Source organism: Polyodon spathula, chromosome 13 (genome assembly GCF_017654505.1).
Source record: "Polyodon spathula isolate WHYD16114869_AA chromosome 13, ASM1765450v1, whole genome shotgun sequence".
NCBI lineage: Eukaryota > Metazoa > Chordata > Actinopteri > Acipenseriformes > Polyodontidae > Polyodon > Polyodon spathula.
The window spans coordinates 21,421,373-21,446,504 of record NC_054546.1 but is presented as its reverse complement, the minus strand read 5'-3'; the positions used below and the strand labels follow the sequence as shown (position 1 = coordinate 21,446,504).

The window sequence follows — 25,132 nt, the reverse complement described above, 5'->3', positions numbered from 1 at the left end:
TATCGTGCCTTTCATAGTGGACCACCATCACAAAGGGCTTTACTGAGGTAGGCTGTGAAATGTGCATTATATGCAGAGTCACTTACAATAGGACATTGATTTAACATCTCATCTGCACAATAGAGCACAAGGAGGTTAAGTGACTTGCTTAGGGACTTGCACAGTGAGTCAGTCAGTGGCAGAGGTGGGATTTGAACCGGTGACCTTCTGGTTACAAGCCTTTGACTTTAACCACTGAACCGCACTTCCTCCTAATGACTTTATCTGCACTGGAACATAATTCGAACTCTTAATCATTCATACAACTCTTAGTTATATTGATAATTTACAGCACTTTTAATTCAGGAACAAAAAAAATGTGAAAGCATGTAAAAGTATTCTGCTTGTTAAATATTAAACCCATGTTGGACTGCAATCTGCAAATCGAATTAAAAGAAAAACATCAAAACTCCTCGTTTAAATCAGTATATAGAACTACAAAAATAGAGCAAGGGGACGCCGTTTATTCTCAGAACCCTATTAGAAAGAAAAAGGCCCTATTTTAACGATCTTTTGTCCTTAAACTGTGAAATGACCAATACAGCAAAACAACGACATTTATAAATGGACCTTAATTTGTACTTCAGTTCACAGTCCAACAGGCAAGTGAGTTATACAGAACATAAACAGCCATTAGGGCAAATTGGCGGATGTTCACAAACTTCCCATCTAAAGGCCAGGGTTCAAACACAGTTCAAGTGGGCAAAAAAAAAAGTTTGGGGCTATCCAATTTAGAATGTTAAATTACATTTTCACCCACAACAGCTCAGAAAAACTGAAGGTCAGCGGGCAACTTTCAATCCCACAACCAAGCCAATTGTTGCCCAATAGAGTATGTCAGTGAGCTCCTGGAGAAGCTCTGCAGGTGTCCTCTTCAGCTCATGGGGCAGCTGACCAATAGGGGCCGATGTAGCTCAGAGAGGTGTCTAAATCCCTGGTGATTTTGCCTCTCTAATCCACAAGAGCACCAGAGCCAATGCAGCACTCTCTGTGGAATTCCCAGTGACAGTCAGGACACAAACCCATCACTCCCCAGACTGCATGACTCACCCTCTCGCTCGCGTGCAGAGCTATGAAGGGAAACACATGGTGCCTACCTGCTTGGAGCCAGTGCCATTGTCCCTCACCTTTCTGAACACTAATAATTTACAATCATTAAAAAGAGCCAGATATGCGCAACACACAGCACAGCTCGAGCTATACCTGATGACAGAAGACTCCACACTGCAGACTTCTGTGTCAGAAACAGTCTGCCTGGCAATTGCTTCTCGCGCTGCCAGCTGCTTCTTCTTCATGCTCTTTAAGTTATGGGATGGAGACCATTCCTAAGAACACAAAAACATTCTACTGGTAACTTAATTTTGCTGAATAAACATTAAAGTGATATATCTAACAAAATACTTTCATAAATCTTACCTATCGCGCACTTCCATTCACTATATGCAAACATATGTTTTCATTTTAAAACATGACACCTGGTACCACACTAGGTAAAATATTCTCCATTTGCTTGTGTTATCTTCAACATTTGCTTGGGTTGTCTTCTGTTACACTTGTACTTCCTAGGTCATTCAACCGGAGCAGTTTATTTGGGGTCAAGCATGTTTCTGGCTGCAAAGCATGTCAGTCAATAGGGAAAGTAACTGGTTGATTACACTGTGTAACAATTTGGATTCATATGTTGTTTTTTTCTGACTTTATGTGAACGAAAAGACACACATTTGCCCATTTTCCCATCGGAAATAGTGATATTTTGAAATATCACTGTCCTGGTCACAAAAGCAAAGTTTGTGGGGAATAATAGCCATTTTCTATACTTTTGAGGCATAAGCAATTAGGAAATAACACTTACTACCCAGGAACAAAAATTGTGTTACATAGTGTTACTAACAGGAAAGAAGGCTCGAAAGGCCTGGGGACAATATCCATCTCCTACTAATAGAGATTTCTTTAACTGGGTGTAGTACCACATGTTTTAAAATGAAAATACCTGTTTGTCAAAACATTGTAAAACTACATATTTCAGAACGAATTTGTGATAAATGTGCATAGTGTGTACGGAACTATTTTGTTAGCAACAACCCATTTAAAAAAAAGATTTGCATAGAAAATGTAAAGTTTTATCAAAATTTCAGACTTAAAAGATTGACAGATGCATGAGCATTTTTTATAATATTTCTGAGCATACAGGCATCTGCACATGAATAATCACATTTTTAACATTGGGGAGCTTCATGAAAATTGCATTTTCAGTTCTCCAGATATACTTTGTTTAAAATATCCTTACCAAGCTTCATCCCATTTGGAGAAGCAGTTCTATGTGTGACGTACTTACAGACATCTCCACTACAATCTGTCACCAGGGATATGTATCCGCAGACAGTGATAAAGGTAAGGAAAATGATTCTAAAGCTTTGGTTATCCCTCCTTTAAATGTATATTATACTCCAGAGGATTATTTGCGGTTTCCTCCAGAACAAACAAAAAGCTATGCACCTGAGTGTGTACGTTTTCTTTTTTTGGTTTAAAAAAAGGGTTGAAAAGACTACTGTGGGGCAGGACCATGTTGCAATTGCCAAACCCCTTTCTTTTTATAATATCCACCGTTATCGTGACACTGTAGCAGTCTCATACGCGACAGACTACTAAATTACTAAAATGAATGCATAAAAAAAATATGCGTTTGGTGACATTTGTCAAGTGACTGGTTATATGTCTAGCATATTATTAAATGTTTTACCACTTCTTTAGAGTTTAAATGTTTAAAATTCCCATCCCTAATGGAAACCCCTTAAGCTTTAAGCAGGGACTCGCAATGTGTAGACAGGTGGTTCATCTATTTCTGTACAAAGCACTGCTGAAAGCTTGGTTCTGTTTATATGGTGTTCTTGAAGAGGGTCCTTACCAGAGCTGTAACTACCGGGAAGTTCTTGGCCATCTCTCGGAGCAGAGTGCATGTTCTGATATCCCACAGTTCCAATGGCTTGTCTTTGAAAACAACCACCAAGTACTGTCTAATAAAAAAAAAAAAAAAAAGATACAAATAAAAACAGGTGGTTAGCGCCAAGAACTGAAATCCACCTTTCAATCAGGACAAGGATTTAATAATAACATCCTTTTATTACAGAATAAAACTGCAAGAGATTTTCTATGGAAGTTGTTTCTCCTTTAAGGAGCTACTGTACCACAGGGTACATTTGCAGAAATGAAATTCTATAACTTGAGTCTTCAGAATGTTGTTTTGCATTATCAGATGTCATGGATAGAGGATCTTGTTTAAAGACGATACTCACGTTAAAAACTCGATGCAAAGTTGTTCTGTATTTCTACAAACATACCTCGAGGTGAAACATCACCATCGTATCCTTGTCCTTTATAACATCTGAGTACTACAATTTGAAGCTCGGGTGACAATCTAAAATCAGGGATACCACCGGACAATTCTGAATGAGCTAGGGTTATCAGTAAGTTCAAATGGGCAGTAAAAGACATACCCCAGTAACTGCATTTATTACACTTCAAATGAATATTTAATTTGATAAATACAGATTTATAACACACGACTCGACGAATGATGCTTGTTGTTTTCTGGTATATCTATTCACTTCCTGTACTGAAGGTCACATCAAGACCACAGGACAGAAATTGGATAGGCAGCACAATAAACCTATAGCATTGTCTTTGATTTAACGTATAAAAACAGAACCACAATGATACAAAAGAACATCAAGGATAATATTGCTTGTGGTAAATAGGTAAGAAAATGGATTTAAAATACTGGACTCAATCTTTTAAAACAATGCGTACTGTGGGTAGGAGGATGGCATGACTAAACCTTGTGCCACATTTAGGTAAAAATTAACATGCAATGTCCTGTCTATTTTCATAAAGAATAAATAACTGTGCTTTAACAGCGCCTTTAGGTTTTGAACTATCCATCATACCATTCAAAATATACTGGATCGATTAACAGAAATGCCTGTTGTATAAAAGTCGTAGTAAAGGATTGAATAATAATGAACTGAGATTCACACTACTGGCACTATGAAAGGGTTATAGAAGACAACAAAAGTGAAAACACTGCTTTAAAAGTTGTTACACCTTTGCAGCAAGACAGATAATTTAATTCAGCCTTTTGTTGGACTGGGCCTCTATATGAAGCCATTAATTGTTCATTTCCATGTGCCCGCATTCAAAAGTAGTGAGTTGTCTAATGAAATCAACCCTAAGAAATCAACCCTTTGATTAGAGGAGGCAGGGGGTGTAACCATGAACAGAATCATTAATGTAAACACTTGAGCTTGCTTTCTTTCTTTCTTCCTTTCTTTTCAGGAGTGCTCCAGGCATACTTACTTCAAATGAGACACTTTAATCATTTCGATTGGCGTCTCATCATTGCCTAGCTCGCCACGGAATGCCAAGCTTCTGCCTAGGAGGAAGAAGTTATTTAAAAACAATCAGAAAGAAATCCCATGCCTGCTGGCATGTAGTGAAGCCCACATAATTGACCTGTCACATCCCTTGCATCTCTCATGCCCTGAGTAACAAGTCTTTTTTTTTGCCTGGGAGGTAATATCACCTCACTGGCTTTTTTTCTGCAATCATACACTTTTTCATTAAGACACAGGCTTATGGGAAAACACAGCATGTATGACATCATTTGACACCTCAGGTGATGAGTTTTATCATTCAAGCGCCCTACCTCATTATGTTGCAATCTCCTGGATGGAATTAATTCATTTTTCTGACCAAAAACATTCCCTTTGGACACACACACACACACACACATATATATATATAATATATATATATTATATACGATATATATATATATATATATAGATATATATATATATATATATAAAAAGACAGATAGCATATCCACTCCACTCCTGACATCCACACTAGTGATCACTGAAATTAATCTCGAGAGCCATGTCTTAGCATAGTGCTTAGCTTGATAATGACAGCAGTGCCATTAGAGATAAACTAATGTGTCCTGTAACAAAACTGCAATAGTGTATATATTTGATATTAAAATACATTGCGCAAACAATTATAGATATATGCTATTTGAAAGAAAAAAGTACACCACTACAGAAAAAAAAAAAAAAAAAAAAATTCTTACATTCATGCTAACATGACAACTCATGTAAAGTAATAACCCATAGTTTGGTTTGTTATGTTAGTACAGCAATATACCATGTTATATTTTAATTGAAAGGTTGTGGAAACCAGATCTCTCGCTCTCTTTCTCTCTCTGATCGTAATGTTAAAAATGCCTGCAAGCTTTTCCACTCGTGTGACATATTCATGTGACAGACATGGACCAATCAAATAGCAAGACTTATGCGGTTCCATCCTAAAAACCAGGCCTGTGTCATACCTCAGGATTTGACCACGTTATGACTCCTGTTGTAAAAACAGTTAAATCAATTTGAGCTAGAGCCCTACAACACCGTCAGTTTTAAACACTAATCGAGTAAGTTTCTGCTGAGCATAGCGATCTTTTGCTTCACTGAATAACGTGGCTTAGCAAAGGGAGAGTACTGCGCCGATTTCTCATGTCAGAAATTATAACTTTCTTGGAGTCAAGGAACAAAAGTTGTGCACAGTTGACTGGCAGTGGGTTGCTGCTTGACTTGGTATTTTTAACTGATGTCACAGAAAAATAAACTGAATTGCAATAAAAAAAAAAAAAAAAAAAACAATAATTGCAGACATGATTAGTGCTGCAAAGACTTTCAAATTAAAAATGGGATTATTGGGTGCAACAGCTGCAGAAGAAAAAAATTATTATTGGACCAATTATTTCATGATTTTCAGCAGCTGGAACTGCGTGTAATGTTTGCTCCGTATCCCTTTATGGATGTGAATGTAAGTGACATTTCTAAAAAAGTGGGGTCATTGTACAGGAAATGGAGATTCTAAGTCTTCAAAACAATAGTCAGTTGAAAGCAAGATACCCAGTGTCTGACTCTAGTGGACAAGGACAAGTACAGAAATCTCTGCACAGCAGCAATGAAAGTGACATCCTTATTTGGTTCCACTTATCTATGTGAATCGGCCTCTTCAGACATGAACTTTATCAAATCAGTGTCAAGCATCTGAATGACTCCATCAGGGTTGTGCTTTCTAATTACAAGCCAGATTTTGCTGGGCTGGTAGACAGCATGCAGTGTCGTTCTAGGTAAGAATTGTATTTATTTATTTATTTATTTATTAGCTTGGAGTTCTTTGAGGAGTAGCTTGCAAATGTTTTGGGAAATTCCTCTTCAAAGTAAAAAGGTTGGACACTCCTGCTTTAAACTAGATTATATTTAAATAGTTTTGGCACAATAACCTTGTATTGCACTGTACACCTGTAAGTTGCATTGTATGCCTTGTTTGAAGTATAAAAGAACAAATAACATACACAGTAATAAATAAATAAATAAATAAACAATCATCTTCTTCTCTCTATCACTTGTCTCATATCTAATTCTTGTATATCAGACCCCATTCGGGGTACAAAAGGCAGGATCTAGCGGCACAGGCAGATTTTCAAATACCATACAACATGAGATTGTTGGCTAATATGCATATCAATATTTTTATTAGCGCTACATATTTATTAAATACATAACTCCACACTCATTTTCAAAAGATTTGCCATCTCTGAATATACAATTAAATTGATAGAAGTGTCTCTTTACTGGAGACTTACTTCTTCCATGGCCGCGGCTATATTGGTTTTGTTGCAGTTCACTGAATCTCAACCTTGGTGAATCCACTGCTTCAGCGATGATGCATCGGTGAGTTTAACAACAATTCGTTGACAGACTCCTGGAGAATTTAACAACGGTTTGGTGAATCTGCTTTACATCGGTGCATGCAGTGGTGAATAAAACAACGTGCTTGATCCTAGGATACAGCAGGTATGTTTACACAGAAGATCAAATAACATTCAAACATCACATGTGATTGGTTCTCTGTTGCTTCACAAACACATTATCTGTGATTCTGCTGGCCAATGGCCAATCAAAGTCTGATTAATGTGGCAAATGTTGGGCGTAGTAACTACCTTGTTCAAAAACTAAACTGAAATACTTACACAAAAATTATAATAATTTTGAGTGGATTAAGAATGGGAAGAAAACGTAAATCAGTTTAAGAATATTCAAAATAAAACAAACGTTTTGAAGTATACAAAAAGCCAAACAGCAGAAGTGGGCCAGATAAGACAACGGACTGCATTATAGTTGCACTGTTCATGCTGACAAAATAATAAAAAAAACATACTGAAAATAAGCTGCACATGAAACTAAAACAAGAAAGTCAACTGAGAGACCAGCAATCCATTTCTGAGACTTTTACATGCATTTTAATAAGAGACAGCAGAATGACTGTGTTAATGAGTTTGTCAAAGCTCTGTACTTTGCTGGACAGCCATTGTTTATTGCAGAGGGTTATGTATTGATGACTGTGCAACAGTACTGTCCATCAGCTAAACACTGAGTAACGTGACAATCTTAAATCGTAAATATTCGACAGAAAATGGTGATGCTTTAGTTGGTAAACTTATGGAATGCATTGATGGAAATATCCAGTGTGATTTTTGATGTGCCTTGGACCATCCACTTCTGTCAATTTTCTGTGCTTTTTATGATTTCAAGGCCAATAAACCTGGCTTGTTTTATGCTGATGTCACATTCATACCTTCTGCAGATACTAGCTCTGTCAGCAGAGTGACTGCCCAAACGTACACAAAGTACCAGCTAACTTGGAAAATGTGGTCTTGACTTGCACAGACTGCGCCTCATAAGACATGCCAGGAACATTAAACCTAATCAGAAACCAGAACTGCTATGGATTATATTCCGCATGTAAAGTGTCTATACTGAGATTTGTTTCCCCGATTTTTCAATTAAAAACATATTTTTGTCCCTATTTTAATATTTGAAAAATTCCCAGGAAAAAATAAAGATAAAAAACTAAAAAAATTCAGAAGGCTAAGTATATATAAGGTTACAATGAAATCAAAGTAATTCTAGTTGTATAGAATGTCACAAACACTAAATATATTTTAATTGTTAAGATTTGTGATCAATGCTTGTTTTACTGTCACTAAAACAAGAATATATATGCAAGCATGTCACAGTGTAAGCTAGTGCATTAATTATTCAACTACTTTCTTCATTTCACAAAAAAAAAAATGGACAGGAATGCTTGCAGAACAAGAGTTATTTTTTCTGCAAAACAACAGTGCTCTGCTTGAATCTGAGTAATGACACATGAGTAAAATACAAAGTGCCCGTCGCACTGATCCTGGAATCTACACAAACAATTGCATTTTCAGATGAAGAGTGGTAAGCACTAGAATGAAGATGCTTATTTTACAGGGCAACTGTTTATTTGAATTATTTAGCAGGTTACAAAAATGACTTCCTGTTTCTGGACGAAGTTTCAAAAGGGTAAATTAACTGCGCACTGGGAATTTTCCTAAATGTTTAACCTTTGTCAAAAGACACGCATTTCAAATATCAGTCATATAGTGATCGTAAAGCAGGATGCGTGTGGTGTAAAGTTATTTATTGAAAGTGTTTTCCATACACACAATGTTGTAGACATGCAGTCTCATACACATTGATGTTCCACTGCATTATCGTGACAACAGTCCAATGGAGGGCTTCTCGTGGGTTTTTGATTGGTTACACAAATTGTCTATATGTGAAAGTTTAAATACGTTTCATGCTAAAGTTTAAAAGTTTTGGAAATTCAATTGAATCTCACATTCCCTGTGTGTATATACAACTATTTATTTTGAAAGTTAGGTGTAATTGTTTTCCCTTAGTATAAACATGGTGATTGTAGGTAGGCACATTTCATCCATATGCAATGTCCTTTCAATTTTCACGACAAATACATTACTATGTGTAAATGTGTGTGGAATTTTACCTTTCATAAACAAGACTCAAAAACCCAAGATACGTTTTTTGTGAATCAAAATAATAGATAGTTTAATAGACAGTTCTTAAAATACATTATTTAAGAAAAAGTTGTATTTCCTTTATAGAAATTTTAAAAAATCATTGGGCTCAATTCAGAAAATATAAAGAATGTATAAAAAATAGTCAAGATAAAAAATACTTCAAGGTTTGACATCTCCACTAAAATAATAATACTGACTTGTTATACACACACTTAACACTTTACACTCTACATATACAATTAAAGATGCTTTATTCCGTACCTGTTGGGAGGTTCACCAGCTGCAGTTCGTTTCTGACCAAGCCTTGGTTATTTGGTGTCGACGTGGCAAAAGAAAGAAAGCTAGTCAAATTTGCCCACTCGATACCCCTGTAAGAAATAGATTTTTTTTTTTCCTTGGGTTCAATGTAACAGTGTTGATGTAAAATGTACAGGAATATTTCCAAGGCAAATCAAGCATCTAACCATGCATGCTCTGTGGTGCACTTCTGTCTGTAAATATATAAATATACCAGAGAGGGCCCTATTTAATGATTTAATGATAATTAGACCTTAATACAAATGTACCTGGAAGGGGATCTAATTTAATAGCATATAATCTAATTGTTTGGTTTTTTTGTTTTGTTTTTAATGTTCTTTCAGTTTTTCATGCATTTAAAATTGTCTACAAAAAGTGCTTCCTACCTTCTGTTCTACCAGACATTGTTGTTCTCATGTCAGCATCTTAGCAAAACAACATACAGTAAAATTGTTCAAAATGCAGTTTGTCCTTCAAACCTACTGCATTGTTTTATATCTAATTGATTTTTAATCTTGCCTTCCTGGCATGCTGAGATTCAAAAATCTGATGAGAGGCATTAAAACAATAGTTAGCATGATCCCTCTTCAGATTATCAGTTTTCTAATTGCACAAGCATAAATTATTCCAGGGATATTGAACTATTCCTCTTTATGAAACAAAGCTAGTGTCTCTTTCGCTGATAGATGTGGTAATCTGTGTGTGGTTTCTGAATGGATGCTGACAGATACACTGTACAGTGATCAAAAGGCTTACTTTACTTCACAGGAATGGATGCTTAACTCCTTGTGCAGCAATCCGCTGGTCAGATGGTAGACCAGCACCGATCCATTGCTAGTACCTTAAAAAAAACACAAAGGTGTTGATGACCATTATGCACAATGAGCTAGATTACCAAAGCTACATATTTCAAAATGCTGTCTGCAGGAAACACTGTTTGTTTGATGACAATGTTACCGACTCGGCAATAAACTTTCAAGCATTTCTGAAGAGGTCTAATTCATTACTTTCAAGACAACTGGGGTTATTAAATCAAAGAACATCAGGGTTAAATAATTCCAGTCAATATTACCATGATGTCCTGCCATTATTTCTTAAGTCTCACTATTCACAGTCTTCCTATATGAAACATGCATACATTATGGTACAGGTGATTTAGATTTTTTTTTTTTTTTTTTTTTTAAACTACTAGTAAAGAAAACATAGATTTTCTTAATGCTTTACTCACTCAACACAGGGGCATAACCTTGAAAAAAAAGCAACAGGTACTGGGAGGGCTTATGGGCGCTTGAATTCTTGTAAAGGACAGAAATGCCAGAGATTCCAAGTTGTTTAGATGTGTCACACAAAAAGAAAAGGTTGCATCACAAGAGAAAAAAGTGCATGCTACATTTCACAGGTGTTTCCTTTTTTATTATATTTTTTGTCAAATGTACTGATGTACAATGCGAAACTTAGTAGTAAGGCTGGATTTTTTTCACGGTTATCACTATTTCCGTAAAATTTACCAAAATATACATATTTGTTACTTATAAATAAATACAGCTAAAAGTTATTAGCAAAAAACAAAGATCTGTCACCATCTACATTTCCATTGGTCTTCTGTAATTTGTGAGTGATAATGTTTGAGGGTCTGCTTTGTGGTCTGCTAATTGTACAAATAGACTGACATCTCTCAAGACACCTTCCAGCACTTTGTAGTCTATGCCACGTCGTGTGAAGACACCTGTTTCCTAATAAAGTGGCCAGCAGTGGGTTTTCACATATTTCTAATTTAAACAAATACATCTGGAAGCTATAAGAAATTTCGACACACACACACACACACACACACACCAATTTGGCGCCGCAGCGTTTATTTTAAATTGATCAAAATGACTGGCCCTTAAACAAGGGCATGATTATATGAGGGCTGCTTTTATTAATAATACTATGTTTTACAAATCCTGCGATGCTTTATATATGATTTAAGGTATTTTATAAGCAGCGCCTTGAAAGGCTCCAATCTGCAACACTATACTCGTGTGTTTTTGGGGCTTGAATACAGTAGCTTTACTGACAGTTAACGAGAACCTATTAGGTGGGAGTTGTGAGATCAGGGTAGTACTGTACCAGTGAATTTGTGTTTTGGTTGCAATGGGGAGGGAGAAGAAGAGGAGACAAAGAAAATGGTAGTTGTTTTTCTTAACGAAAAATATTACCTATATCGGTTTGATTTTTGTTTAAATTATTTTTTTCTCACTGTAATTTACCTGCTAGTTTGTAATTTCTCTGTAATCTTCTCATAGAATCTAATCATATATATATATATATATATATATATATATATATATATATATGGAAAAAATTAAGACCACTGCAAAATTATCGTGCTTCAGCAAGGCTGGAATCGGGCAGATCTGTCTTTGTGAAGGGCGCATGAATCAAGCCAAGTACAAGGTTGTTCCTGGAAGAAAACTTGCTTCCTTCTGCTCTGACAATGTTCTCCAACTCTTTGGATTGGTTTTTCCAGCAGGACAATGCTCCATGCCACACAGCTAGGTCAATCAAAGTGTGGATGGAGGACCACCAGATCAAGACCCTGTCATAGCCAGCCCAATCTCCAGACCTGAACCCCACTGAAAACCTCTGGAATGTGATCAAGAGGAAGATGGATGGTCACAAGCCATCAAACAAAGCCGAGCTGCTTGAATTTTTGCGCCAGGAGTGGCATAAAGTCACCCAACATCAATGTGAAAGACTGGTGGAGAGCATGCCAAGACGTATGAAAGCTGTGCTTGAAAATCAGGGTTATTCCACCAAATATTGATTTCTGAACTCTTCCTAAGTTAAAACATTAGTATTGTGTTGTTTAAAAATTAATATGAACTTATTTTCTTTGCATTATTCGAGGTCTGACAACACTGCATCTTTTTTGTTATTTTGACCAGTTGTCATTTTCTGCAAATAAATGCTCTAAATGACAATATTTTTATTTGGAATTTGGGAGAAATGTTGTCAGTAGTTTATAGAATAAAACAAAAATGTTCATTTTACCCAAACACATACCTATAAATAGTAAAACCAGAGAAACTGATAATTTTGCAGTGGTCTCTTAATTTTTTCCAGAGCTGTGTGTGTGTGTGTGTGTGTGTGTGTGTGTGTGTGTGTGTGTGTGTGTGTTATATATATATATATATATATATATATATATATATATATATACTATATATATATTATATATATATATATATATAGTATGTTCAAATATAGCTTATCTAATCATACAAAAACAAAGCAAAGTAAAATAAAACATTTCTCTTTTTCAATTCTTACAAGCAATTAGGTCATTTTATAATTACCAAAGCATCTTTAGTGAAACAGAACATAACAAAAGTCTCTTTTACAAAAGTCAAGTCTTCTGACAAAACTGACTTAATTGCTGTGAGATAAGAAATTATGCTTTACAGTAGTATGATGATTCAAGTTTCTTTAAATGTTTTCCAGTCATTCTGTTGCTACATGGCTGATTCCATAAATAGCAGTAGTACTGTACTTTTTGACATAAGCATACTTGTAGTTTAAAAAAATAAAATAAAAGCAGTTAGCAGACATGCTAGGGTTGCTAGGTTAGTATCTATTGCTGCGCTGGCATAATGTGTTTGTTTTGTCTGTTAACTAATTTGTGTTACAACTTATGTTTGCTTATGTTGAAATGTGTTCTTGAGACAGGAGTGATGCCCATATCACAATTAAACTACCTCCGTGAATATTGAGTACAGTTCTTTGAAGAAACAAGTGTTGTCAGAAAACGTATTACTTTATTTTTTGTCTCCCTTAGAAATGGTTGAGTATTTTTGTAATGCTACAAAGACCTACGGTACAGTGTGTTATGTTCATTTTAAATAAATAGTATTTTACAGAGTAAGACAACAAAACCAGTAATGGAAAGATTACATAATACCACCTAATAAATTTTTATGTTTTTAACCACCAAGCTGCTTATCCCACGATTTCCACAAGTCCAAATTGTCACTCCCGTGAGAATAAAATGCAAGGGGTTATTATGTGCATCGGCAAAGTTTATCACATCTTCTCAATGTGCTGCACTAAACCAATAGGCAGAATATATGCTACTAGTCAATTAGAGTAATTAACGATCAATCAGCACCCAGCCACCCGAACACAATAAACCCAGGCAGGTAGGGGAATTTAACCCCATAACTGCCAATTTCTAAAGGGCAGAGCTCTGCTCTGCCACACCTGTATATGAAGTTTGTGGCTCAAGTTTTCTGATGTATATGTATCAGATAAAGATATTCACATTGATGAGAGTTTGAAGGGCATCTGCTTTGAAATCTATAACAATAAATAATTTCTAAAAAGTGGTATGACTGCACAATTACTTTTTGCCAAACTCTTATTATAATCCAATTGTAATTAAATAAATAATTACATAAATAGTGTGTTATTTATATTCTATAATGCTGCCATTGAGAAAAAAAAATGTTGTTATGTTGTGATTTATTTTGTTATAATGCTACAATTGTAAACAAATTGTTATTTAAGTTCTACTGATTTTTTTTTTTTTTTTAAAAACTGTCCAAAAAAAAAAAAACTGTCCAAATAGTTTATTTGAGGGCTAAGAATGAAAAATCTGCAAAAAAAAGGCAATTTAAAAAAAAGCCAATTTTTGACATGGAAATTGCCAAAATAAATGGGTAGCTGAGTGGTTAAAGATTAGTAATTTATAATGTTGTTCATCTTGAACAGCCTTGTTTCTTACACCAGTGGTTTATTATTAGGCCACACTGATGGTTATTAATGGCCCCTGTCTTCGCAGACTCTAATTTCCATTTCCTGTGTGTGCATCAAGAAGTCTTTGAGCTGTTGGTTAGACTTTACTGAGCTTATTTATATGAAGGCCAGATACATGTAATCTGCCATCAATAACATTTCCTCATTATGGCTAAACCAAGCCTTTAATTGTGCATTCTCTCGCTCTGCACTTCTCACAAATTTAGCTTTCCATTCTCTCTTTCCATTAACTCCATTCTCCAGTAACACAGCCCTAAGTTTATTAAGGCCGGTATACAGTGGCAACTTTTTTTTAATTGAACCTGTAGCAACTCCAAAGAAACTTTCAGCAGCAGGGAACAGATAAACCACACTGTGTGCAGATAGGGGTCCTTGCAAGGAGCCTCCAATTTCAAGGACAGTGCCTCTGCACCTGCATTTACATGGGTTGGACAAATAAATTAGAAACACCAGCAACATGTACCACAGCACATGCTTACATAGTGTAAATTGGCTTCCTCTCACTTCACAGAGTATTGCAAATGCCTCCCTGATGGTACATAACAATGATCTAATAACAAGGAACAGGGATTAAATAATACTTCCATTCCAGGTCTCTATATGTGCTTGATTAGCCCCAGTGTATAGGTAACAAGCTCATGTGTGTCTTAATAAACTCATAGTAAAACTAGAAATGGATAAAACTGCTATACAATGGGAGTTTTATTGCCATCCCTGGAGAATCATACAGAACAGTGTGACAAAGAGAGAATGAGTTCTTGTTTTAGATCTCCCTCCCGACCGGTCAGGACGCTAGGGAGGAGGAGCAGTCACCCCCAGGGGAGGTGGAAATTGGCCACCTGGAAAGGGGGCGGAGCCGCGGTGTGCAACGTCATCGATCCGGTCTGGACGCACGGTGGCAATCAGCTATTGGTTGACGGTGGTTGCCCTTGCTGACCAATGGGGACGGGACGGAACGTACAAAATGGGGCTTGGCCCAGGGTTCTGTTTCTTCTGGCAAGGTACCAAGAGAGAGAGAGAGACAGAGAGAGAAACGAGCAGGGAGTCGAAAGACGGCTCATCTTTGTTGTGGGCTTATCTGCTAAACCATCTCCTTTTTATATTTTAGAGCACTAACGGGACGCTCCGGGAATACTTCGGAGGAGCGACAACCCGGAAGTGCTGGATTTATTACCGCGCGTTTCCCGTTCTTGGAATTACAAAAGGAAGACGGACCATTTTTGTTGTTTGTTTATTTGGGACTGCAACCCCCGCTTTACTTTATTTTGTCGGGTTCCACAATGTTGTGTACCCCGGCTTCCTTATTGTTTATCATTATTATTATTTTGAGTGTGCTTTGGTGACCTGTGTAAGGAAAACTGTGGACTGTGGAGAGAAAAGTTTGAATTCTTCTTACCGACTGCCAGCAGAGGTTGATATTGGTTGATGTTCTTGGTGGTGAGGGGGGGGCACATTCGGATGACGAAGGGAGGCAGGGGCAGCCCAGAGAGCAGCCCGGTGAGGAGGAATTTGAGCTGGACCTCCTGCTGCAGGGGTGCTTTCGGGGGCTCCTCCCCAGCAATCATGCTTTGTCCTGCAAGGAAATTAATTACAATTAACTGAAAGCCTGTTGTTGTGACTATCGCCAGTTTGTAGTTCTTCTTTCAGACAATCTTTTTCTTAATTTTTAGCTTTAGATGATAGTTACAAACAAAATAAACGTCAATTATACATTTTCCAGTACAATAAATGATCGAGCCTAAACTAATTGTAGGGGATATATGGTGGTGTCTATCTGCACATCTACAGTAATATTTTTGCATCTACTTTTTCATTGTACCTCCTAATGGTCAATGGAGTGAGCCACACACACACACACACACACAGTACCAGTCAAAAGTTTGAGTATACTTGCTGGAAACTAGGTTTTTTTCATAATTGACAATGTTTTACATTGTATATATTTCTGTAAATACTTGAAAATGAAAACACGTTACAATATACAAAAACAAAACATCAGAGATTTCTTTTGATCGTGGCATAACGTGTTTCCACACAACTGTATAGTGAAGACCAAACTCACAAAGTTTCTGATGTTTATATAGGATGGGGCCTCTCAAACTCACCCCTGAAGATCTACCTAATTATTTAAACACCTGATTCTAATTATCCCCTTAATTGAACTGATACAACCAGGGGTTCACTTACTTTTTCACATACCCTGAATCTTAATTACTCATTGTTTGTCTAATTCATAAATCATATAAACCCTATTGGATATTTAACAAAAGACTTGATTTGCAGGGAGGCGGTAGGAGGGTGGAGGGTGTTTTTTTGCTACCATTTTTTGCAATAAATTATAATTATTTGTTAATTGTTTAGTTTGCTTATATATATATATATATATATATATATATATATATATATATATATATATATATATATATATATATATATATATATATATATATATTTTGTTTTGTTTGTTTTTGGTTTGCATTTACTGCTTACTGAGTAGTGTTGTGTGCTTGTGTTTGTGTATGTGTGTGTGTGTGGAGGGCTGGGGGCACTCAGCCGCTGGCACGGGGTCAGCTGCTAGCCAGATACCGGCGTGTCGGTGGAGGATTGCCTGCTGGCAGTAGGAGAGGTAGTCGGCTATACAAACATCGTATCGGCTTCCCGTGTGAATAAGAGATGTGTCATCTTTCTAAAAGAGGTATCGCTGGTCAATCAAAGAGGAAGGATTTTCAGTGACAGGAGATTTTATTCAAGCGTCCCCCTCCGTAACCCCTGTTACCAAGGTTATTATGTCTAACGTGCTGCCGTTTTAAAAAAATTAGACCTTGGAAAATGAACTTGCCCGGTATGGCAAGCTGGTGTCCCCAATTAAAAACATTTCCCTCGGTTGCAAAAATGCCAATGTTAAACACGTCTTGTCTTTCGGAGACAGCTGTTTTTACTGCTGAATAACCCGGGGCAGGTGATCGATGCGGCTTGGAGCTTCAGTGTGGAGGGTACAGGCAGTGTTGTGTTTGTCAGCTCAGACACAATGCAGTGCTTTAACTGTGGGGAACAGGGACACCAAAGGAAGCCTGCCCGAAAAAAATAGAAATGAGGAAAGGCAGGAGCAGGGTACTGATGGGCAGGGAGTTGGCTGGGGATGTTGGGGGTGAGCGGGAGGATGAGTCGGCTCCCCCGTCGCAGCGGCAGCCGGAGTCTGCAGACCAGAGAGCCGCCGAATCGTGTGGAGCCGCCGGCACCCCAGCCGAGGCTGAAGAGACTCAGACGCGGGCCGTCACAACAACAGGTTACTGACAATGACGACTCATATGCCATGGTAACTAAAAAAACTAAGTTAAAAATAAAGAACCTGCAGATCTGCCTAGCAGCGAATGGGGAACGGAGCAGAGCCCCAGGTCTGTGCTGGAGTGGAGCCTGCAGTCTCAGGCAGGGGTGTCTGTCCCTCCTGATATGGAGGGAGAGGGGAGCGGCACGGTGACGGGGTCCAAACCCGGCGCTGTGCAGCGCTCTTCTCTCTCTGAACCCCAGCAAGCGGAGGCAGAGGCAGAAGCAGCGGTGACGGCTGTGGCTATGCTGGGAGGAGAAGAGGAGAGCGGGGCGGTGGAGGTGGAGAGAGCCGCAGAGGAACGGACAGTCGAGGATGGCAGAGCAGACAGCGAGAACGGAGCAGAGGAAATGGAGGGGGAGCTCTCGGACTCCTCGCTTATCTCTGACATCCCCGATAGAAAACCCATTAATAGGGGGGAAAAAAATTTATACCCTGGATGAATTTAAACAATTAATGGAAAACACAAAAGGAAAAAGAGGGGCTGAAATTGAAAACTTCTTCCTCGATCTGAGATTGTTCCTCCACTCTGCACACAGTCACCCGAAAGGCAACATTAGAAGAATCTGACCAGCAAAAAAGGTACCGTCTTAAAAAATATGTTCAGACAATTAAGAAAAAGATCGCTAATGTTGCCACATAATATTTTTAATGGATATTTCTTTTAAGAATTATTTTATTGTTGCTTGTTTTACTCTGTCAGTTTTATTATTTTTAGCCGCTACGGAAAAGTGCGTTTTTATTTCTTTTAAAGTGAATGGCTGCAGACAGTCTTTTAAAAGAGCGCAGCTGTGCTAGTTTTTAAAGCAGAAGCGGGCGGGGGTAGCGCTGCTGCAGGAGACGCACTCAGACAGTGAGAACTATTGATTTTACTATGGATAGAAACAATGAAGAGCCCAATCCCCAATCCTCCAATGAATTAGCTGCAGTTCTTCGGTTCAGTGGCCTGGCTGATGTCTGGAGGTGTCTGCACCCTAATGTAAGGCAATACACCTGGTCTCATTGTCACTCGCAACAAATATGTAGAGCAAGGTTAGACCGCTTCTACACGTCACACACTCATCTGAATACATTCGTTACAGCCAACGTCATTCCCAGGAGCCTTTCTGACCACCACTGCCTGTTAGTTACAGTAATATATACCACTGACTCTCACAGCACCTCCTACTGGCATTTTAATGTAAAGTTATTACAGGACACAGTTTTTGTAAAGCAATTTTGGAACATATGAAAAAAAGAAAAAAGACTATAAAAATATGAGGCAGTGGTGGGACATTGGCAAAATACAAATTAAAATCTTTTGCCAGCAATACACACTTAATTCAACTGGGTCACTGAACGCAGCGGTGAGAGAGTTGGAGCTTAAAATCCTCCAGTTAGAGAGCAGCCTGGACACAGGCCACCAGGAGCAGACCCTGCAAACCCTGAGGGAGCAGAAACACATGCTGGGCAGCCTGCTGAAGGAGAGAGTGAAGGGGGCGCTGGTATGGTCTCGCTTCATGGGACTGAAGGACATAGACACCCCCTCCAGTTTCTTTTTTGGTTTGGAAAGAAGGAGAGCAGACAGCCGGCAGATGCATTGCATCCGGATACCTTGCGTATACCTTACAGGCAGGGAGCTGTACAGCTGGGAGATTAGCAGGGAAGCAGTAAAATTTATACTGAACTATACAGCAAAGAGCCATGTGAACAAGAGGATGTGGAGTTGCTGCTTCAGGATTTACCCACCCTTAGCAAAAAAGAACAACTTCAAATAGATAAGCCACTAACATACCAGGAGCTGACCACTGCTGTTACACAGCTTTCAAACAGAAAAGCTCCTGGCATTGATGGACTGCCCGCTGAGTTTTTTAAAAAATTCTGGACTGTGATTGGAGAGCAGTTTTTGCAGGTGTTAGGAGAGAGCCTCCAGGATAAAGAACTACCCCTCAGTTGCAGGAGGGCAGTAATCACACTGCTGCCTAAGAAAGGAGACCTGTGTTTGTTAAAGAACTGACCTGTTTCGCTTTTATGTTCTGATTTTAAAATAATTTCAAAATGTCTGGCCAATAGATTAAAAACATGTATAGGAGTGGTAATTTACATGGACCAAACCTACTGTATACTGGGACGCTCCTCAGGAGAAGGCATTTGACAGGGTCGACCACACATACCTTTTAAAACCCTGGGAGCCTTCGGGTTTGGACCTGTTTTTATTTCTTACATTCAGCTTTTATACTTAAATGTTTTTAGCATTTTAAAGATCAACAATGGGCTGAGTCAACCTTTCCCTGTGTGCAGGGGTATTAGGCATTAGGTATTCCTGTCTGGAATGCTTTATTCACTGGCCATAGAGCCCCTGCTACACCTACTGAGGGGTAGGCTGGTTGGCTGGGCAGTGCCCTCCTCACCCTCCCCTGTCACAGTGAAGGTGTCTGCATATGCAGATGATCTTAATGTGTTTGTGTGTAGTGACAGAGACATCGAGGCACTACAACAGAGCCTGCACACATTCCAGAGAGCATCTACGGCAAAAGTGACACCTTACTGTGAGGCAGTTGGCATGATTGCACACCCCCTGTCCTGCCCGAGGCACTGAGATGGGACAGGACAGGAATAAAAGTGTTGGGTGTGTTTTTCAGAGTGGAGACTTGCATGCAGAAAAACTGGGAGGGCCTGGTGGACAGGGTGAGGGGGCGGCTGCAGAGATGGAGGGGACTGCTGGCCCAACTGTCCTTTAGGGGAAGGGTCCTGGTGATTAATAATCTGGTGGCCTCCATGCTGTGGCACAGGCTGGTGTGTCTGGACCCTCCCCGTGGTATGGTGCAAGAGATCCAAAGAATACTGCTGGAGCTCTTCTGGAGCAGGAGACATTGGTTGCGGCCAGCAGTCCTGTATCTCCCCACTGATGAAGGGGGGCAAGGGCTGGTTTAGCATTGCCAGCAGGGTAGCAGCTTTCAGACTGCAGGCGGTTCAGAGGCTCCTGTACGCTGGGGAGGAGGCTCATTGGAAGAGGATGACTTGTTTTTTTCTCAGCAGAGTAGGGGGTCTGGGGATAGGCAATCACCTGTTTTTAATTGAGAGTACTGGGTTAGCTAAAATAGGTCTCCCTTGTTTTTATTTGAGTGTTTTAGATGCCTGGAGGGCAGTGAGGGAGCAGAGAGATGAGGGGTCTCTGACAGGCAGGGTCCTGTTGGAGGAGCCCCTATTCTTCAATCCGCTCTTCCCTGTGTGTTTCTTTCAGTCAATGATGCTCTGTGTCGGTTTTGTGAGGGCAGGAGTGAGCAGGCTGAGCCATTTGATCAACCTTGACCTCTCCTGCTGGTTGACTGCTACACAGCTGGCCGGGCAGCTGGGATGGCACTCTGAGAGGCTGGCAGAGAAAATGCTTAGTGAGCTGAGAGGCTCTCTCTCCCCTGAGCTCAGGGAAGCTTTGAGGGAGGAGATGTCTAGCAGCACAGGGCAGAGACAAGACTTCATCTTTCCAGGGTTGCTGGTGTGTCCAGCAGTACATGAAGGAGAGGGGGATGGAGGGAACGCTACTCAACCTTAACACAGTTAAAGACTTAACTCTTCACACAACAGGGAGTAAGAAAATCTACCAGCTGTGTGTGAAGATATCACATTTTCACCAGTTGAGGGGGTTGGTGGATTCAAGGTGGACGGCATGTCTGGAGGTAGAGAAGGGGCACAGGCCAGTATGGAGGGTGCTGTATAAACTGCCTCTCACCAAGAGAGCGGGGGACCTGCAGTGGAGGATCCTGCACTTTATTGTGGCCGCCGGCAGGTTTATCCACAGAGTTGATTCCAATAATAGCTCAGAGTGCTGTTTCTGCTCTGCAGAGGAGATAGTGTTTCACATGTACAGCGAGTGTGTTAGGCTAGGACCACTCTTCCACCTCTTACAGGAGCTCCTGCAGGGCCTGGGTGAGGAGTTCAATAAACAGCTTTTTATCTTTGGGGTTTCCTACAGTTTTAAAAAGAGCCACAGGTGTGTTTTAGTTAATTTTATAATGGGTCAGGCAAAATTAGCCATTTAAAGTCCAGAAAGAACAGGATTTCTGGGACCGGGCTGACTGATGCCGTGCTGCAGTTCAGGGTGTTGGTGGTCAGCCGGATAAGAGTGGATTTTGAATTTTTTAAACTAAATAATAACCTGGAGGACTTCCAGGAGAGGTGGTGTGTGGGAGACACCTTGTGTGATGTGAGTGAGGAGGAGGAGCTCCAGTTTTTGTTTTAATTTTAATTTTATTTTATTTTTTTTGTCTGTTTTACAGTGTTTTTATTAATGTTGGCTTTAATCTGTTTTTAACAGAAAGACAACAGTTTTTTTATTGATTTTTTTATGATCCTTTTATTCTGTTTAAAATCTGTTTTTAAGGAGAACATAATGTATTTTAGGATTTTTATTTCTGCTGAGGCAGTAGGAATCTTAATTTTTGTTGTGTTTTACTTTTATTGAATTTTAATTGATTTTATTTGGAATGTTTAAATAAAGGATCTTAAAAGTCTCTCTCTCTCCTTCCCAACATGTATTCCCAGCTCTTCTGCAGCAATTCCCAGAGATGTAGGGCACTTGTGGGTAGCTTTGCTTTGACTCTTCTGTCCAGTTCATCCCATACAAGTTCTATGGGATTGAGGTCTGGAGACTGGGCAGGCCAGGTCATTAGATTGAGTTGTCCTTCACTTTTCTTCTTCGCCAGATAGATCTTGCACAACTTTGAGGTGTGTTTCGGGTCATTATCTTGCTGAAGAATGAAGGACTGTCCAATGAACTGTAATCCTGATAGAATGGCATGCTCCGACAGCCATGCTGGTTGAGCTTGCCATGGACTTGGTAAAGATCACCAACTCTGTCACCAGCAAAGCAACCCCAGACCATGACACTGCATCCTCCATGCTTGACAGTGGGAACCACACATGCAGAACTCATGCGCTGACCCTCTCTGAGTCTTACAAATACTCGGCGGTTGGACCCAAATATTTCAAATTTTGACTCATCTGTCCATAAGACTGACTTCCACTCCTCAAACTTCCAGTTGCTGTGTTTTTTGGCCCAGGCAAGTCTCTTCCTCTTATTCTGCACTCTTAACAATGGTTTCTTTGCAGCAATTCTTCCAGTTAGGCCAGCTTCATGTAATCTCCTCTGAACAGTTGATGTTGAAGCATCTGTACTTCTAGTAGCATTTAGCTGAGCTTGTATTTCAGGGCTTTGTATTCTCACAGACTTGTGACTCTAATTAACTTGTTCTCCGATTCTGAGGTCACCCCTGGCCTGTCTGACCTTGTTCGGTCCTCATGAGTGCCAGTTTCTTCAAATCGTTTGATGGTCTTGGCCACAGCAGTTACAGACATTTGCAAAGTTCTTGACCTTCATTTCTTAAAGTAATTACACACTGTCTTTTTCTTTGCTTAACTGAGCGTATTTTGCCATTTTCTGCTCCCTTAGATTCAGGAATGACAAACTTGTGCCTGTGCTACCTATACTTATACTAATCACGGACCCTCACCTGTTAACAATAATTAGTGACAAAAGGTTAATTAAGTAACATGCTAGTTAATTCAGAGAACATCTAACAAACACACTTTTATACTTACTTTATACCGTGTTATACACATTTCAGACTTTTAACTGACTTGGGCGTCACACTGAAGTCCCCTTGCTTTGGGTGACCATTTCATTGAAATTGACAAGATTTACATTTTCATTTAAAAATTAAATTTTTGACTGCAGTTCATTTATGATTATCAGCTCATATATACAGTTTTTTTTTTTTCATTTATCTACACATCCTACCCAACTTCCAGGTGAAAAAAATATTCTACAAATTTGTAGAAAATTAATGAAAAATAAAAAATGAAATAGTTTGGTTGGATAAGTGTCCACCCCCATTGTAATAGCAATCCTAAACTAGAAGTTGCAGGCAACTTTAAAGCTTCCAGGCATTTATAGCAGAACAAGATATCATACAAACATTTTGTTAATTGGAAAGCCTCATTTTATAGTGTGTGTTTTTTGTAGGGCAACAGTAGGTATTTTAAAAACCGCAATTATCGTAATTCATCGATTAACGCATTTTTCAACTGCAAAAAAACCTTCTAAATCAAGCGGTGGTACTTCCAGCCTTAGCATATTGTCTGAGGAAGATTGTTTTGTGAATGGATACTGTGTTTTGATAATGGTTTTTGAAGGAAATGGTCAACTATACAGAATACATTTTTCAATTGCTGAATTCTGTTACCCAGAGCTTGCTGCGCAGGCTGCTCTTGACTGCGGTCTTTCTGACGTCACACGCAGCTTTTAGAGAAACGTCTTCTCCAAAACCTTGCAGTGTAGCACACATTTTCAACGTGCTATATTTACATTTATCTGGATTATCAACAGTCATTTTAATGTAATTGATTAAAATTAACTATTATAAAAGTCATACATCACTTATCACATATTTAGTACATTGTTTAATTTATTTATTTATTTATTTAATAGTTGACAAGACTGTTCACAGCTTCATTGAATAATGATAAAATGTCATTTGCCTCCTCTACAAGGTGGCAGCAGTAGTTTTATTGGTTATCTGCATTACAGTTAGCAGGTGACTCATGATCTTTGCATCGTCCCTTTGGTTCACAGCCGCAGCCAACCTCGGGCAGTAACAAAGCTGCGCTGGGCTATGCAGAATCTGCAGATTTCTGTGGGTGAACTAGTGTTTGCTCTTCATAAAGCAATCGGCAGTTCTCATAATATTTTTCATTACCTACAATAATTAGTTCAATGAAAGATTCGCTGTGGTTGTTATTTTATCACAGTTTAGTCTTAAATAATTGTATTCCGATTTTTTAATAAACAGTATTTGTGTGAATTGTAAAGCTCATGAACATTTTATTGTTTCGAGCATTTAAAAAGACTGGCACAGACTATTGGTCAATTTATAATAAGGGACTGCAGAATCACACTGGTTTTAATATGTAACCACATGAGAACTCTGAGACCATTTATTTATTTTTTTCAACAGGTTTTCATGGTTCTAGTTTTATTATATGTTCATTACAGTTATGATATTACAAGAAAATTGGGTACCGTGCTTCAAACGGTTAAGTCTTGGAAATCATACAAACATTGTTAATTGGAAAGCATAATCTTAAATTACATAAGAAAATAATAATTATAACTATCACTGTACTTATGAAACAAAAAAAATAAGAGGACATATCAATATTATTCTTGTCAGTGCAGTATACAGTTTCACTTCAGTTCCGTATGTAGATAGCAGTGTTAAATCAGACCCGATTTCTCTCTAAACACGGTAGAAGGTATAGCTGAGATCTCTCATAAATATTAACATTCCCCCAAAATCATATTTACAGTAGCCTTGCAGAATAAAACAATTTTTGTGAATACTAAGCCGTTATAAAACTTTTGTCTCAAGACTTTGAATTTTCCCATTGACTTGTATCAACACATTTTCGCAATAGGTTTATACTGAAACACATTAAAACATACAAATAACAAAACGAACATTGTATTAAACATGTCTGTCAGCCTATCTGTAAAGACATGGTGTTTGGGCTTCAACTTACAATACAAACTGTTATATATAAGTATTGTTCGATGCACTAAAGCTTCGGAATGTGTAATTGCATGTGCCCAGTGGTGAAAATAGGTCATTACAATGTATAGCGTATACCCAGAAATCAAGTCAATCAGCCAAAGGGTTCATGAGGAG

The 25,132-nt window shown here is 38.6% G+C and overlaps 1 protein-coding gene across 2 annotated transcripts in view; it reads right to left on the bottom strand.

Moving 5' to 3' along the window:
* Positions 1–25,132, bottom strand: part of wdr11 (WD repeat domain 11) — a 100,719-nt gene that overhangs the window by 38,785 nt on the left and 36,802 nt on the right. For both annotated transcript variants that reach the window (XM_041268748.1, XM_041268750.1), the window contains exons 10-15: positions 15,501–15,677; positions 10,064–10,148; positions 9,272–9,378; positions 4,393–4,468; positions 2,945–3,053; positions 1,243–1,364 (exon numbers count right to left, since the gene is read on the bottom strand). In XM_041268748.1, the coding sequence (XP_041124682.1) occupies positions 1,243–1,364; positions 2,945–3,053; positions 4,393–4,468; positions 9,272–9,378; positions 10,064–10,148; positions 15,501–15,677 (676 nt within the window). The remainder of the gene's footprint in view (positions 1–1,242; positions 1,365–2,944; positions 3,054–4,392; positions 4,469–9,271; positions 9,379–10,063; positions 10,149–15,500; positions 15,678–25,132) is intronic.